We start from the raw sequence: 16,750 nt of genomic DNA, 5'->3' as shown, positions 1-16,750 counted from the left end.
AACTTCAAACTATCATAGCCATAGGGTTTGCCATTGTATTTGCAGCACCGATGAGCTGGGTGGGCTTCTTTTAAAAATGAAGATGTTAGTTTGATTGAAAATTCAAGTAATGTACAAATGTTGAGTAATTCACAAGGTATAACCAGGATAGAATGTGGAATGAACCTTATTTCTGTGTATGCAAACACATGTCGTTTGTGCCACTGCCATACCACCATTCCTCATCCAGCTCATACAAATCAGTGCAAGCGGATGAGCATTCTTGGCAAAGGCTTGGGATCAGGTTGCCATTTTATTTCTTATCCAATTGGTCTGTAGTTTAAATGGTGGAAAAATGTGTATATACTCTTACCCACTGTAAACTTCTTGGCAATTTCACTAGGCTATTTTGATGTGATCTTCATAATGAGTATTAGACTGCAAGTGTTACATTATGTTTTATACATTTTGTACACTGCAAAATGCTAATTGCAGGTTTTGTCTTTTTCAGCATGTGAAGTTCACTTTGAGGATACCAGAGTACCAGTAGAAAATGCCCTGGGAGAAATAGGAGGTGGATTTAAGGTCAATAATAAGCGTTCACCTTACAATTGTCATTTGAAATATTAATTTTAAACTAGTGTTCATTGTCATCAAATATAACAGTTACATTTTTACTACTCAGGGAAATAAACAATTGCCCATTTATGAAATGAGCAATGTTCAATTTAGTGAATTTGGTTAATTTTAAAAATGTAATGTTAATCTTCTATGGCATTGATCAGAAGACAAAATGCTTTTTTTAAAGTCTCTGCCTTGTGTCTGCTTGGTTGTCTGTCACTTTTTAATTCTTTCATGATCTTTGTCCTGCATTCATTTTGTCTTTGTTTTTAAAAGAAAATGGCAAAACTACACTTTGATTCAATTGCCATGTTATAGATTGTTGATCTCTCAATCCAGTGCCTGTCTTTGATTAAGAGGTCCATCCCTCTTGCTTTCTACTGTAATAATTTTTTAAAATAAATCCTCCTAAACCCACAATGCCGCTATTGTGGACTTTCGGCACCAGCAGGAACCCGGCAGAGAGCAGTTGGGGAGAAAGCCCATGGTTGGAAGGCTGTGTGGTAGCATTCTGTATGCTGTGTAACCTGCTGAGTCTGCCAATAACGGCAACAGGGAAATCTCTGGTTTACCGTGAGCAATGCCACAGGTGATAGTACTAACCTACTGTAAGTTATACCAGCCTGATCATTATAGGAGAAGTGACTTGGTACCTGTAGTGCTAGAATTTGGATCCCAGCAAGGACAGACAGTTGAACTTGGGATTTTTCCAAGTTTAGAAATATCAGTCGCTCAGTATGAGCATACAGTTCTTACTTAATGCACATTGTGGATCTATTATCCAAATGATCACCTTGCATGTTGTGAAATAGACATCTTGTGAGCAGTGAAGGCACTAGTTGCTCTGAATGAATATGGATTATTACAAAGCAGTAAAAATACTTCAAGCTTAAAATGACATTTAACTGCTTGAGCTTTGGTCTCATAGTTAATGTTATTTCAAACTCTGTGATATGTTGCTGTTTTAGAATGTTCTCGAGTGTGGTGTTTAGCCTGATGCAGTCGGTTCTATTTATGTCAGACATGGATATTAGAAACCGTTAGTCACTCTGGACACATTGTTAATCCCAAACCAAAACAATAGAGTTCAATAGTGAATTGTTTGCTTAAAACTATTCCTTTAATTGGATGACAATTAGCAACCACTATAAGCAATTGGTTTCTAATGGACCCCATTTGGTTTGGAATTTATGAACACACTTGTGTTTGGGATCAGCTGCAGTATCAATTGCAGTACTCTGACCAGATTAGTTGTAGTGTGACTATACACCACACTACAGGTACAGCTAATCCTCACAGCACACTATAGCTGATCCCAGCACGCAAATATATAGAATTAAATACATGGACCTGCATTGGTATTAATTTGGAGAACTGGAAACTCCACAAGTCATCTAGAATCACAGAAGTTTACAACATGTCCATGTCGCCCAGTTTATACCACTAAGCTAGTCCCAATTGCCTGCACTTGACCCATATCCCTCTATACCCATCTTTCCCATGTAACTGTCCAAATGCTTTTTAAAAGACAAAATTGTACCCGCCTCTACTACTGCCTCTGGCAGCTCGTTCCAGACACTCACCACCCTTTGAGTGAAAAAATTGCCCCTCTGGACCCTTTTGTATCTCTCCCCTCTCACCTTAAATCTATGTCCCCTCGTTATAGACTCCCCTACCTTTGGGAAAAGATTTTGACTATCTACCTTATCTATGCCCCTCATTATTTTATAGACTTCTATAAGATCACCCCTTAACCTCCTACTCTCCAGGGGGAAAAGTCCCAGTCTATCTAACCTCTCCCTATAAGTCAAACCATCAAGTCCTGGTAGCATCCTAGTAAATCTTTTCTGCACTCTTTCTAGTTTAATAATATCCTTTCTATAATAGGGTGACCAGAACTGTACACAGTATTCCAAGTGTGGCCTTACTAATGTCTTGTTCAACTTCAACAAGACATCCCAACTCCTGTATTCAATGTTCTGACCAATGAAACCAAGCATGCCGAATGCCGCCTTCACCACTCTATCCACCTGTGACTCCACTTTCAAGGAGCTATGAACCTGTACTCCAAGATCTCTTTGTTCTATAACTCTCCCCAACGCCCTACCATTAACGGAGTAGGTCCTGGTCCTATTCGATCTACCAAAATGCATCACCTCACATTTATCCAGAGGTACTTGCTGCTTATACCAGACAAATTACTTATGGATGAATGAATCTGTTATCAGGGGCTGGTACTGTATGTAGAAATATTCATTTCATAGAATCATACAGCACAGATGGAGGCCATTTGGTCCATTGTGCCTGTACTGGCTCTTTGAAAGAGCTGTCCAATTAGTCCCATTCCCCTGCTTTTTCATCATAGCCCTGCAATGTTTTCCTTTTCAAGCATATATGCAATTCCCTGTTGAAAGTTACTGTTGAATCTGCTTCCACCACCCTTTCAGGCAGTGCATTTCAGATCATAACAACTTGTTGCTTAAAAAAAATTTCTCCTCATCTCCCCTCTGATTCTTTTGCCAATTATCTTAAATCTGTGTCCTCTGGTTACCGACCCTTCTGCCAGTGGAAACAGTTTCTCCTTATTTATTCTATCAAAGCCCCATATAATTTTGAATGCTTCTGTTAAATCGCCTCTTAATCTTCTCTGCTCTAAGGAGAACAATCCCAGCTTCTCAAGTCTCTCTATGTAACTGAAGTCCCTCAGCCCTGGTATCATTCTGGTAAATCTCCTTTTCTTACTCCATTTTTCTTTTGCTGGTTCGAGAGATACAATCATGACAGATGGCTGGCTCTTGAGATCGAATCATATATGGTTTAATAAGTGGTGGTGTCAGGAATTATTGTACGGACACAGGGAAATATAGCTTATATATATTGCAATATAATGAGACTATTTAGAGGGACCATCAAACTGTGTATAAGATGGAACATGGCCACTTGCTTCTTGTGTATTACAGCTATCCAAATAAATTGCTTGTTAATGCTAAATTTTGGGCAGCATAATTGTAGTTGAAAGTAAATTGACCAGTATTAGAAATTTTGATAGAAAGGAAATTGATTCTTACTCCTGATCTCCTCCAGGTGGCCATGAAGATCTTGAATAGTGGACGATTTAGCATGGGTAGTGCATCTGCAGGAATGATTAAAAAGCTTATTGGTGAGATATCTTTTGAAAATTACAAAAAACGAAACTTGCGTGCAAACTAAATACTGAATAAGCATCAGCTTGATGCAGTTGGTAGCACTCTAGCCTCCGTGTCCTACTCTGGGATTTGAGCATGATTTTTTGTGTTTAATGCTGGCAAGACCACATTTATTGCCCATCCCTAGTTGTCCTGAAAAAGTAATAGTGGGCTGCCTTTTTGATGTTGATGGCACTGAATCATTCACATAGTTTAGACTGGAGTCACATAGAGCCAGGTTCCCTTTCCTGATGGACGTTGGTGACGAAGTTTTGCTGATTTTTTTTTTGGTGCCAGCCCACAATGACCAAGTTTATTTAATTCAATTTCATAACTTGACACGGTGGGAATTTAACTTAGTCTCGAGGTTGCTAGTCCCATACCATGAACAGAACCTTTCATTAAAACTAGGCAGCCTTTCTAATTAAACTAAAGCCCCATTCTGTTGGTTCAGGTGGATGTTGAAGATCCCATGTTAATATTCAAAGAAGAGCAGGGAGTTTTCCCAGTTTCCTGGCCTGCATTCTTCCCTCAACCAACACCAACAAAAACTGATTAACTAGTCATTCTCTCTCTGAAGTTAGTGGGATCTTGCTGTGCACAAAATGGCTACTGTATTTGTCAATTTGTAATGGCCACTACTCTTCATAATTTATGTGCATAACACTGCAACATTTCTGAGAGGCACAATAAGGCACTATATAAATGCAATTCTTGATTTTATGTTTTGTCTTTCTGTAGAAATGACAGCAGAGTACGCTTGTACCCGCAAACAATTTGACAGGAAGCTGAGTGAGTTTGGGTTGATTCAGGTACATCCTTTTTTAAGCTATTTCTGCAAATCATTGCTGCTTATGACTAGCTGCCTAATACGCCAAAACTTTGACAGAACAAAGTGGCCTTTATACCTAGTACCCAGATTAGAGTTAATTGAATATGTTCATTGTCATTTACAGCTATAACTTCTTGGTTTTGTGGAAAGTTGTTCTGTCATTTTTTTCCTATTTAACAAAGGCTTGTCTGTATAAAGATACATTGGTGCATGTGTCCTGCAGTTTTATAATATAAACAACTGACCATAGTGACAATATGCCCAGGGTCCTGTAGATTACACTTTCATCCTGCATTTTTCACACCATAAATTCCCAGGAGTGAAAATGAACGAGTGGTATGACCGTAATTAAAGGAAAACTAGTGTGGAGGGTGAGCCAAGCATTCTGAGTATCAAAATACATTTTCCCTCCTTCCCCCTTCCCAAGAAAGAACTGATTAGATAAAGATTGGGAGTGCCAGGTTATATCTCTGTAGAGATTGCGTGTCTTCTGTCTGTTCTGAGATAGCTACAATATCCATTGTTAAAATTATTACAGACTGTTAATGCATTTGGAAATGGAACATGAGGGCAGCCTGCTTTCTAGATTGGACTCTTTTGTAAGGTGCTAACTGGGTAATTTACAATGTGCACTAGCTAGGAATGAGAGAAATTTTATTCCAGGTGCCTCTGCAAAGGAAGTGAGATTAAGTGATAAACTGCAATAAAACTCGAGGGGAATCAAAATATTTGACTTGTCAGAGATCCACTAGACAATGTATTGTGTTTTTGGTATGTATCCTGAAAAGCCTATCAGACCCACACAGGCTCATCCCATCCCTCAGCTGATACTATCCCTATATACTGAACCTACCTTCCATCTACCTCCTGGGAGAGGGAAAACGAAAGAACTTGCATTTGTGCAGTACCTTTCACAGCCCCAGGACGTCCCAAAGTGTTTTACAACTAATTAATTATTTTTTGAAGTATAGCCACTGTTGTGTCGGCAAACCAGAGACCTGTAACCAATTGGTGTTTAAGGAGATTTAATTTGCATTCACAAATATATCATGAATTGTGATGGAATTTCTATCAAAATTCTTAGACCTCTGAGATTTGTTTAAATATCTTGGCACTGAAACATTTGTTACATTAAAGTATCTGTAGTTTGTTAAATCAATCATTTAAATTTTTTAAACTGGTTTCTAAATCTTTGATTTTAAAATTAGTACTGTATCACATTTTTTTGCCAATTACTAAGAGCAGTGGGAGCTGTGTTTTGGTGTACCTGAAGATGATATCTAAGTAGCACATTTACTGGTCAGTTTTCATGTATCATACAGTTGAGGCTTCTTTTAGGAGAAATTTACGCTGATGGCTATGCAAGCGTATGTAATGGAGAGCATGGCTTACTTGACTGCAGGAATGATGGACCGGCCAGGAGAGCCAGATTGTTCTGTAGAAGCAGCCATGGTGAAGGTAGGAACTGAAATTTAAAATTATTTTTATGAAACTAGTTTAGATGATTTCACTTGTGATATGTGATATTTGAGAAGGAGGAGGAACTGTTTTATATAAAAGTGTGTCATTTTACTTGGGGATTGGATTAGAGATGAGAACATGAGGAATTAAATTTACCACATGTCAATATTCAGAAATTATGTGTAGTCCTGTAAAATGTCAACTGTATATAATGACAAAATGTTTTTTGTTTTTTTTTATTCGTTCACGGGATGTGGGCGTCGCTGGCGAGGCCAGCATTTATTGCCCATCCCTAATTGCCCTTGAGAAGGTGGTGGTGAGCCGCCTTCTTGAACCGCTGCAGTCCGTGTGGTGAAGGTTCTCCCACAGTGCTGTTAGGAAGGGAGTTCCAGGATTTTGACCCAGCGACAATGAAGGAACGGCGATATATTTCCAAGTCGGGATGGTGTGTGACTTGGAGGCGAACGTGCAGGTGGTGTTGTTCCCATGTGCCTGCTGCTCTTGTCCTTCTAGGTGGTAGAGGTCGCGGGTTTGGGAGGTGCTGTCGAAGAAGCCTTGGCGAGTTGCTGCAGTGCATCCTGTGGATAGTGCACACTGCAGCCACGGTGCGCCGGTGGTGAAGGGAGTGAATGTTCAGGGTGGTGGATGGGGTGCCAATCAAGCGGGCTGCTTTGTCCTGGATGGTGTCGAGCTTCTTGAGTGTTGTTGGAGCTGCACTCATCCAGGCAAGTGGAGAGTATTCCATCACACTCCTGACTTGTGCCTTGTAGATGGTGGAAAGGCTTTGGGGAGTCAGGAGGTGAGTCACTCGCCGAAGAATACCCAGCCTCTGACCTGCTCTCGTAGCCACAGTATTTATATGGCTGGCCCAGTTAAGTTTCTGGTCAATGGTGACCCCCAGGATGTTGATGGTGGGGGATTTGGCGATGGTAATGCCGTTGAATGTCAGGGGGAGGTGGTTAGACTCTCTCTTGTTGGAGATGGTCATTGCCTGGCACTTATCTGGCGCGAATGTTACTTGCCACTTGTGAGCCCAAGCCTGGATGTTGTCCAGGTCTTGCTTCATTATTTGAGGGGTTGCGAATGGAACTGAACACTGTGCAGTCATCAGCGAACATCCCCATTTCTGACCTTATGATGGAGGGAAGGTCATTGATGAAGCAGCTGAAGATGGTTGGGCCTAGGACACTGCCCTGAGGAACTCCTGCAGCAATGTCCTGGGGCTGAGATGATTGGCCTCCAACAACCACTACCATCTTCCTTTGTGCTAGGTATGACTCCAGCCACTGGAGAGTTTTTCCCGATTCCCATTGACTTCAATTTTACTCGGGCTCCTTGATGCCACACTCGGTCAAATGCTGCCTTGATGTCAAGGGCAGTCACTCTCACCTCACCTCTGGAATTCAGCTCTTTTGTCCATGTTTGGACCAAGGCTGTAATGAGGTCTGGAGTCGAGTGGTCCTGGCGGAACCCAAACTGAGCATCGGTGAGCAGGTTATTGGTGAGTAAGTGCCGCTTGATAGCACTGTCGACGACACCTTCCATCACTTTGCTGATGATTGAGAGTAGACTGATGGGGTGGTAATTGGCCGGATTGGATTTGTCCTGCTTTTTGTGGACAGGACATACCTGGGCAATTTTCCACATTGTCGGGTAGATGCCAGTGTTGTAGCTGTACTAGAACAGCTTGGCTAGAGGCGCAGCTAGTTCTGGAGCACAAGTCTTCAGCACTACAGCTGGGATGTTGTCGGGGCCCATAGCCTTTGCTGTATCCAGTGCACTCAGCCATTTCTTGATATCACGTGGAGTGAATCGAATTGGCCGAAGACTGGCTTCCGTGGTGGTGAGGATATCGGGAGGAGGCTGAGATGGATCATCCACTCGGCACTTCTGGCTGAAGATGGTTGCAAACGCTTCAGCCTAGTCTTTTGCACTCACGTGCTGGACTCCGCCATCATTGAGGATGGGGATGTTTGCAGAGCCTCCTCCTCCCGTTAGTTGTTTAATTGTCCACCACCATTCACGACTGGATGTGGCAGGACTGCAGAGCTTTGATCTGATCCGTTGGTTGTGGAATCACTTAGCTCTGTCTATAGCATGTTGCTTCCGCTGTTAAGCATGCATGTAGTCCTGAGTTGTAGCTTCACCAGGTTGGCACCTCATTTTTAAGTACGCCTGGTGCTGCTCCTGGCATGCTCTTCTACACTCCTCATTGAACCAGGGTTGATCCCCTGGCTTGTTGGTAATGGTAGTGTGAGGAATATGCCGGGCCATGAGGTTACAGATTGTGCTGGAATACAATTCTGCTGCTGCTGATGGCCCACAGTGCCTCATGGATGCCCAGTTTTGAGCTGCTAGATCCATTCTGAATCTATCCCATTTAGCACGGTGGTAGTGCCACACAACACGTTGGATGGTGTCCTCAGTGCGAAGACGGGACTTCATCTCCACGAGGACTGTGCGGTGGTCACTCCTACCAATACTGTCATGGACAGATGCATTTGCGACAGGTAGATTGGTGAGGACGAGGTCAAGTAAGTTTTTCCCTCGTGTTGGTTCGCTCACCACCTGCCGCAGGCCCAGTCTAGCAGCTGTGTCCTTCAGGACTCGGCCAGCTCGGTCAGTAGTGGTGCTACCGAGCTGGATTAAACTGTGGATTTAATTATAACAGTTCTCCCCAGGCCCCAAGCATCTGTTTGGAGTTGGGAAAAATATTGCTTCCCTACCATTTTCCTTTCAGGCAGCCGATCACATGAGGTGACATTTTTCAGCTATTCTTGATTAATAATGAAATACTGAACTGGAGTATTGCTATTTTATAATGTTCACCATCACAAACTTGTACCTACATAATTGAATCTGCATTGCTTTCTGTATGTGGTATAGTCACTAAAGGTGTCTTGCCATCAGTGCTCTTTTTTATATAAAAAAAAATCAAATGTCACAAAGAACTATAACTGTAACCACGTTTATTTATTATAGTTACAATTTCTCCAAAATGACAGTAAATTCCAGTCACTTTATTAAAAGAAATAATTTCTGTACCCCGAATTTCCTTGCCATTGTTGTGTGGTAAATTTTCTTATTACGTAAGCAGCATGTCTAATCCTAACGATTTCTAACTGAGTCAGTCTTTGGATCAGGTTTTCAGTTCTGAGGGAGCATGGGTATGCATAAGTGAAGCACTGCAGATTCTCGGAGGCCTTGGCTATACGAAAGATTATCCTTATGAACGATTCCTCAGGGACAGCAGAATTCTCCTGATTTTTGAGGTAATCTAAAAAAAATTCAGTGGTTAGGATATTAAGTTTAATGGTAATGATAATTGACAGTTCAACATATTGCAAAATGGAGAGGTAGTACTTAACCAGTTCATAGGTGTAGCTAATGAAAAAAACTTTGCATCTAATATAAGGTATCAAGTTGTAAATTTAGTGGATTTTACCAACAGTTGTCCTGTTGATGCTAACTGAATTGAGTAGGTCTTGGATTTTTAAATTGGATAGGAAAGATTGGCTTTTCATATGTATTTCAGATGTTAATATAAACTAGCTTCAGTTTGCTTTGTTGCAGTCTGTAGTAGTGAATATGCTTATGGATTTAAAGGTATGTTTCCAAACAACTCTTGTGACACACCTAAAGAATTTAGAAGTCAGTGTTGTGATTGGGTGAAGAAACTCAATTTTATCTTCTCCTTGGTGTTTTGTCATATAGGCCTCTCTTAATTTCTTCCACCTCAAAGAACAAGCATAATTATACTTTATGAAAAGAACTGGTAGTCTGCAGTCTCTTTATTTCATTAATAAATACCTCTTGCAGAGAAACATAATACTCTCAATCAATCAATCATTCAACAAGCTTGTAGTCTAGTGGTAGAAACTTGGGTGTTGTAATGCTGTACAGTTTTGACCTCGCTGATGAAACAGGTCTGGTATTAATGTAATAAGCAGGTTTCAAGAGGCGTATAAACTTTGTGTTTCTGTTAAGTCGGTGGAGGTTAATGTTTTAAATGCAGATTACAAAATCTCAATTTCAAGAAGTGAATTGTATAGGGTTTTAAGAGGTTGCTGCGAAGATGGCAGATGCATTGGTTTTGATCTTCCAGAATTCCCTAGATTCTAGAAGGGCCGTCATGGATTGGAAGGTCGCAAATGTAACCCTGCTATTCAAGAAAGGAGGGAGAAAGTAAATAGACAACTATAGGCCGATTAGCCTGACATCAGTAATAGGGAAAATGCTAGAATCTATTATTAAGGACGTAGTAACAGGGCACTTAGAAAATCATAATATGATTAGGCAGAGTCAACGTGGTTTTATAAAATGGAAATCGTGTTTGACAAATCGTTAGAATTTTTTGATGGTGTAACTAGCAGGGTAGATAAGGGGGAATCTGTGGATGTAGTGTATTTGGATTTTCAAAAGGCATTCAATAAGGTGTTAAACAAGATTAGGGCTCATGGGATTGGGGTAATATATTAGCATGGTTTGAGGATTGGTTAACAGACAGAAAACAGAGAGCAGGAATAAATGGGTCATTTTTGGGTTGGTAGGTTGTAAATAGTGGGGTGCTGCAGGGATCAGGTCTTGGGCCTCAGCTGTTCGCAATATATATCAATGACTTAGATGAGGCGACCGAGTGTAATGTATCCAAGTTTGCTGACGATACAAAGCTAGGTGGGAAAGTAAGCTGTGAGGAGGATGCAAAGGGATATCGACAGGTTAAGTGAGTGGGTGAGAAAGTGGCAGATGGAGTATAATGTGGGAAATATGAAATTATCCACTTTGGTAGGAAGAATAGAAAAGCAGAATATTTTTTAAAAGGCGAGAGACCGTGAAATGTTAGTAGTCAGAGGGATTTTGGGTGTCCTTGTACACGAATCACAAAAAGTTAACATGCAGGTACAGCAAGCCATTAGGAAGGCAAATGGTATGTTAGTCTTTATTGCAAGGGGGTTGGAGTATAAGAGTAAGGTCTTGCTGCAATTATATAGAGCTCTGGTGAGACAACATTTGGAGTACTGTGTACGGTTTTGGTCTCCCTACCTAAGGACAGATATACTTGCCTTAGAGGGGGTGCAGTGAAGATTCACTCGATTGATTCCTGGGATGAGGTGGGTGTCCTATGAAGAGAGGTTGAGTAGAATGGGCCTACATTCTCTGGAATTTAGAAGAATGAGAAGTGATCTCATTGAAACATATAAAATTATTAGTGGGCTTGACAGGGTAGATGCTGAGAGGCTGTTTCCCCTGGCTGGAAGTCTAGAACTAGTGGTCATAGTCTCAAGATAAGGGGGTCGGCCATTTAGGACTGAGATGAGGAGAAACTTCTTCACTCAGAGGGTTGTGAATCTTTGGAATTCCCTACCCCAGAGGGCTGTGGACGCTCAGTCGTTGAGTATATTCAAGTATGAGATATAGATTTTTGGGCAAGGGTATCCAGGGATATGGGGATAGGGTGGGAAAGTGGAGTTGAGGTCAAAGATCAGCCATGATCTTATTGAATAGCAGAGCAGGCTCGAGGGCCCCTATGGTCAACTCCTGTTCCTATTTCTTATGAAGATATAAATCTCTGTGGAATGGTCACTGGAATGGCATGTTGAATAATGACATAAATGAAGATAAGTATCACTCAATTTGCTCAATAGTATTGCTGTAGTGTTTGGCAACATTATCAAATTGTAGTATACTCGGTATGATGGGGTGTGATTATACACAATAACAACAATTCTAATATGTTGTGAAATTTGGTGTGTTCTACAAACAAAATAGTGAATCAAATGTTTTTGCACTAGTTGGATTATCAAATGTATTTCATAATAATTGCAAATTTAATTGAATTTTTAAGTTGCAATTGGTAGCTTCCATATTCCTTGGATGTATTTTAATTCTTTTCATGTATTGCAGGGGACTAATGAAATTCTACGGATGTATGTGGCCTTGACTGGACTGCAGCATGCAGGAAAAATCCTTACTGGAAAAATAAAGTATGCAGGGCCCAACATTTTTTTTCACTTTATTCTAAAGATCCTCCTTCTAAACCACATCCCAAAAAATAATCCATACTTGGAAAAAAACGCCACGCTCCCCACTGCTGTCCAGTTACTGAGACGTAGCTGTGTTGAGTTTGTTTTTTTTCACTGAGTATCAACCATGAGTATTCTGACCTGGACTTTGGGCTCTAGTTTTATTGTAATGGGATTACTGAACTCTGATCCTAGAGTCAGTGGCCTTAATTATGCTCATATGGTTGGCTGACCATTTTAAACTTAAATGTTTTATCAATTTTACCAATGACATTCTCTAACAGCACTGTGGGAGAACCGTCACCGCACGGACTGCAGCGGTTCAAGAAGGCGGCTCACCACCACCTTCTCGAGGGCAATTAGGGATGGGCAATAAATGCTGGCCTTGCCAGCGACGCCCACATCCCGTGAACAAATTTTAAAAAAATTAAAGAGTTGGAGGTTGATTCAAGGCTGTATTTACACCACAACTGCAGCATCAATGCAAAGCTAAAACTAGTCGAAATCCAGAGGGCCCAACCTTGATGTGGAGCAAAGTAAAGTGAGACCCTGGAAAAGGATCAGGTTGGATTCTAACTTGGGATTTACACTAAAAAAAAGTGTTGTTGAATGGTGTTGAGATTGGGTCAAATTTTGAAACTTTGACAGGTGATAAAACTGAAAATTTTGCAGTACTGTTACAACATATAATCAGGTAAAAAAGACAAGAGTTAAAAGGGAAATGGCCTTAGGCATTCTTTTGACAATGATGCAGTATTTCTGTTGAGAATTTGTAGAAATAAATGATGAATCAAATGAAAATGTCTGTGCGTAGAGTAAGGAAGTGAGGGTTAAATGCGTGAAGCTTTTAGTTACAGTTCAGATGTTAATTTTAAGAGTTTCACAGATTTGAGCAAATTTTGAAATTCCCTTTCTTCTTCCAACAACTTGAATTTCACTGAAACTGAATCCTCACCCATAGGAGAAAGATGCTAGCTACAAAGAGGGGTATGTTCATTCATATTAGAGTAATTAGATTTTTCGAGGAAGGGTGAATATGTTCTTGATCTCAGATCTTTTCTCCTGTATAGGGTTTGCCAGGTATGTACTTTTTGCCATTGACTTGGCAGTAGACTTGATTGATCAGAACAATCTTACTAGCTTCTCTGAGTTTTCGGATGACATGTGGGACCATTGTGGAAAGCATTGATATCATATATTAAAAGTTATTGGTAAGGGAAGAATAGTCCTTTAAAGTCTGTGTGGTTTTTGATGCCTTTCTTCACTGGTGTCCTGTTGCATTATTATTAATGCAAAAGATCAGAAATTATTAAAAAATGAACATTCGTTGTGGCTAACTGCTATATCATGCCGCCTCATAAAATTAAATAATGATGCTACGGATTGTGTGCTTAAAATGAGAAGCAAACCATAAACCTAAAATTTAACAAAGTAATACACACATCTGTTTCCCAGAAATTAATACCCTTTCCGGCTCTGTTAATGACTTGAGATTTTAGTAATTGCTACAGTGCATTTGAGTGGTTTTTAATAAAAGTTGCCATCTTTTGAGATGGTATTAACAATAACTCAGTTGGAAGCACCCTTGCCTATGAGTCAGAAGGCTGTGGGTCAGGCCTTACTCCAGGACTTGAGAGCATATCTAGTATGATACTGCAATACTGAATGAGTTCTGCAGTGTTGAAGGTGCTGTCTTTCTGGTGGCTGTTCAGGTGACCATAAAAGCTCTCAGAGAAGAGTTCTTCTAGTGTCCTAGCGAACATTATTCCTCAACCAGCACCACCAGAAAAAATGGATTAACTGGTCATTCATCTCACTTCTAGTTTGTTGGGACCTTGTGCACTGTTGGCAATTTCAGTTGTATACATAGCAATAGTGACTGCACTTCAAAAGTAATTTGTTGGCTGTGAAGTGCAAGTGCTTTCTTTCTGACCTTCATTTTTAATACACAGGTTTTGTGTTTGCTTCCAGAGAAATGAAGAAAGGAAACATCGGAGTTGTGTTGGAGCTTTTAGGAAAAAGATTGGGAAATTCTTTGATCAAAAAGGTGGATTACGGCCTAACAGGCAAAAATGGTGTAGTGCACCCCAGTTTGGAGGTACTTATTCATATAAATCTCCATTTCTCGTCTTTATTTAATACAGATATATTTTGGGAAGTATTTTTTAATTTGTGGTTTCACTCATTATCTTCAACCAATATTTAGCAGGCAGAATAGATCATCAAGCATACTATATAATCAAGGTGAGCACAGTATAAAAGGAGAGAGTGAGAAGTGAACGCAAGGTAAATCTAAGGCAAGTCATGGCAGCACAGCTTGCACCCATGATATGCTCCTCCTGCACTACGTGGGAAGTCATAGTCGCCAGGGACACTGGTAGTGTCCATGTGTGCAGGAAGTGTGTCCAGCTGCAGCTACTGGCTAACCACATTTCGGAGCTGGAGCTGCGGGTGGATTCGCTGTGGAGCATCCGTGATGCTGAGACTATCGTGGATAGCACGTTCAGTGAGGTGGTCACACCGCAGGTAAAGATTACACCACAGAAAGGAAATGGGTGACCGCCAGACAGAGTAAAAGGACTAGGCAGGTAGAGCAGGAGTCCCCTGGGGCCATCTCCCTCTCAAACAGATATACCGCTTTGGATACTTTTGGGGGAGATGGCTTATCAGGGGAAAGCAGCAAGAGCCAAGTTTATGGCACCGCAGGTGACTCAGCTGCACAGGAGGGGAGGAAGAAGAGTGGCAGGGCTATAGTGATAGGGGATTCAATTGTAAGGGGAACAGATAGGCGTTTCTGTGGCCGCAAACGTGACTCCAGGATGGTATGTTGCCTCCCTGGTGCTCGGGTCAGGGATGTTGCGGAGCGACTGCAGGACATTCTGGAGGGGGAGGGTGAACAGCCAGTAGTCGTGGTCCATAACGGTACCAACGACATAGGTTAAAAAAAAAGGGATGAGGTCCTGCAAGGTGAATTTAAGGAGTTAGGAGATAAATTAAAAAGCAGGACTTCAAAGGTAGTGATCTCAGGATTACTACCAGTGCCACGTGCTAGTGAGTACAGGAACAGGAAAATAGACCGGATGAATGCGTGGCTGCAGGGATGGTGTAGGAGGGAGAGATTTAGATTCCTGGGACATTGGGACCAGTTCTGGGGAAGGTGGGACCTGTACAAGCGGGACGGGTTACACCCGAGCAAGACCGGGACAGATGTCCTCGCGAGGGTGTTCGCTAGTGCTGTTGGAGAAGGTTTAAACTAGAGTGGCAGGGGGATGGGAACCTGAGCAGGGAGTCAGAAGGGAGTAAAGTTGAGAGCAGCAAGAGGGGAAGACCCAGGGGAAATTTACAATACAAATAGTACAAACAGTTGTTCAAGAACAAGTGAAAGGGAAAAGCGTAGAGCAGCAGAAAGAAAGTACTTTAGACACTACAGATAAAGTGAAAACTAGAAGGCGTAAGGTGATTAACCCAGCATCAAAGCTGAAGGTCAGGCTAGGGCGTGTGGCCCAACTAAGAGTTCTATGTACAAATGCACAGAGTATAAGGAATAAATTAAATGAACTGCAGGTTCAAATTCAAATTGGAGGGTATGACATGATAGCTATTACTGAGACATGGCAGCAGGATGGTCAGGATTGGGAACTAAATATACCGGGTTATAAGGTCTACAAGAGAGACAGGGAAAATGGAAGAGGGGGAGGAGTAGCCTTAGCGATTAGAGATGAAATCACTTCAGTGATAAAGGAGGATATAACGAGAGGTAAGCAGCCAACAGAGACCTTATGGGTTGAATTGAGAAATAGGAAAGGATCTAAGACTATAGTGGGAGTTGTGTATAGGACCCCTGGCAGCAGCTCTGAAGTGTTAGATTGTATAAATGCAGAGATTAGACAAGCGTGTAAGAAAGGCAGCGTGGTCTTAATGGGGGACTTTAACCTTCACATAGATTGGGAAAAGCAGACTAGCAACTGTCAGAAAGGTAGTGAATTTCTTGTGTGTTCAGGATAGTTTTCTACAGCAGTATGTCCTAGAGGCAACAAGGGGGCAAGCCATTACTAGATTTAGTAATGAGTAATGAACCAGATTTAGTTAACGGCTTAACTGTACGCGAACATCTATTACGCGAACATCTATCCGATAGCGATCATAACATGATTGAGTTCAATGTAGTGTTTGAAAGGGGAAAAGGTGAGTCAGCTGCTAAGATTCTAGACTTGGGTAAGGCCGACTTCAATGGGATGAGATAGAGACTGTCCACAGTAAACTGGGCAAATCTGTTAATGGGTAAAACGACTGATGATCAGTGGGAAATGTTTAAAGAAACATTTAACGTGATACAGAATCGGTTTATATCCCTGAGGGGCAAGAACTCTACTTGCCAAAAAAAACAGCCATGGACAACTGAAGAGGTAAGGGACAGTATAAGACATAAGGAAAGGGCATACAAAAAGGCAAAAAATGGCACAGATCCTGGCAAATGGGAAAGATACAAAGATCAACAAAAGGTCACAAAACAGATAGTAAGAGCTACAAAAAGAGAGTATGAAAAGAAATTTGCAAGGGATATCAAAACCAATACGAAGAACTTTTACAGTTACATTAGGAAAAAGAGGGTGGTCAGGAGCAGTGTTGGCCCCTTAAAAACTGAAAGT

At 41.3% G+C, this 16,750-nt stretch overlaps 1 protein-coding gene across 1 annotated transcript in view; it reads left to right on the top strand.

Annotated features, from left to right (window-relative positions):
• The window catches only part of acad9 (acyl-CoA dehydrogenase family, member 9), a 63,265-nt gene that overhangs the window by 18,832 nt on the left and 27,683 nt on the right, over positions 1 to 16,750 (top strand). The window contains exons 8-14 of the mRNA XM_067998686.1: positions 491 to 564; positions 3,685 to 3,760; positions 4,527 to 4,597; positions 5,956 to 6,075; positions 9,222 to 9,350; positions 11,983 to 12,062; positions 14,073 to 14,199. Of these exons, the coding sequence (XP_067854787.1) occupies positions 491 to 564; positions 3,685 to 3,760; positions 4,527 to 4,597; positions 5,956 to 6,075; positions 9,222 to 9,350; positions 11,983 to 12,062; positions 14,073 to 14,199 (677 nt within the window). The remainder of the gene's footprint in view (positions 1 to 490; positions 565 to 3,684; positions 3,761 to 4,526; positions 4,598 to 5,955; positions 6,076 to 9,221; positions 9,351 to 11,982; positions 12,063 to 14,072; positions 14,200 to 16,750) is intronic.

This window comes from Heptranchias perlo, chromosome 17 (assembly GCF_035084215.1).
Source record: "Heptranchias perlo isolate sHepPer1 chromosome 17, sHepPer1.hap1, whole genome shotgun sequence".
Lineage (NCBI taxonomy): Eukaryota > Metazoa > Chordata > Chondrichthyes > Hexanchiformes > Hexanchidae > Heptranchias > Heptranchias perlo.
The sequence above is the reverse complement of the archived record's forward strand: the minus strand, read 5'-3'. Positions and strand labels throughout refer to the sequence as shown.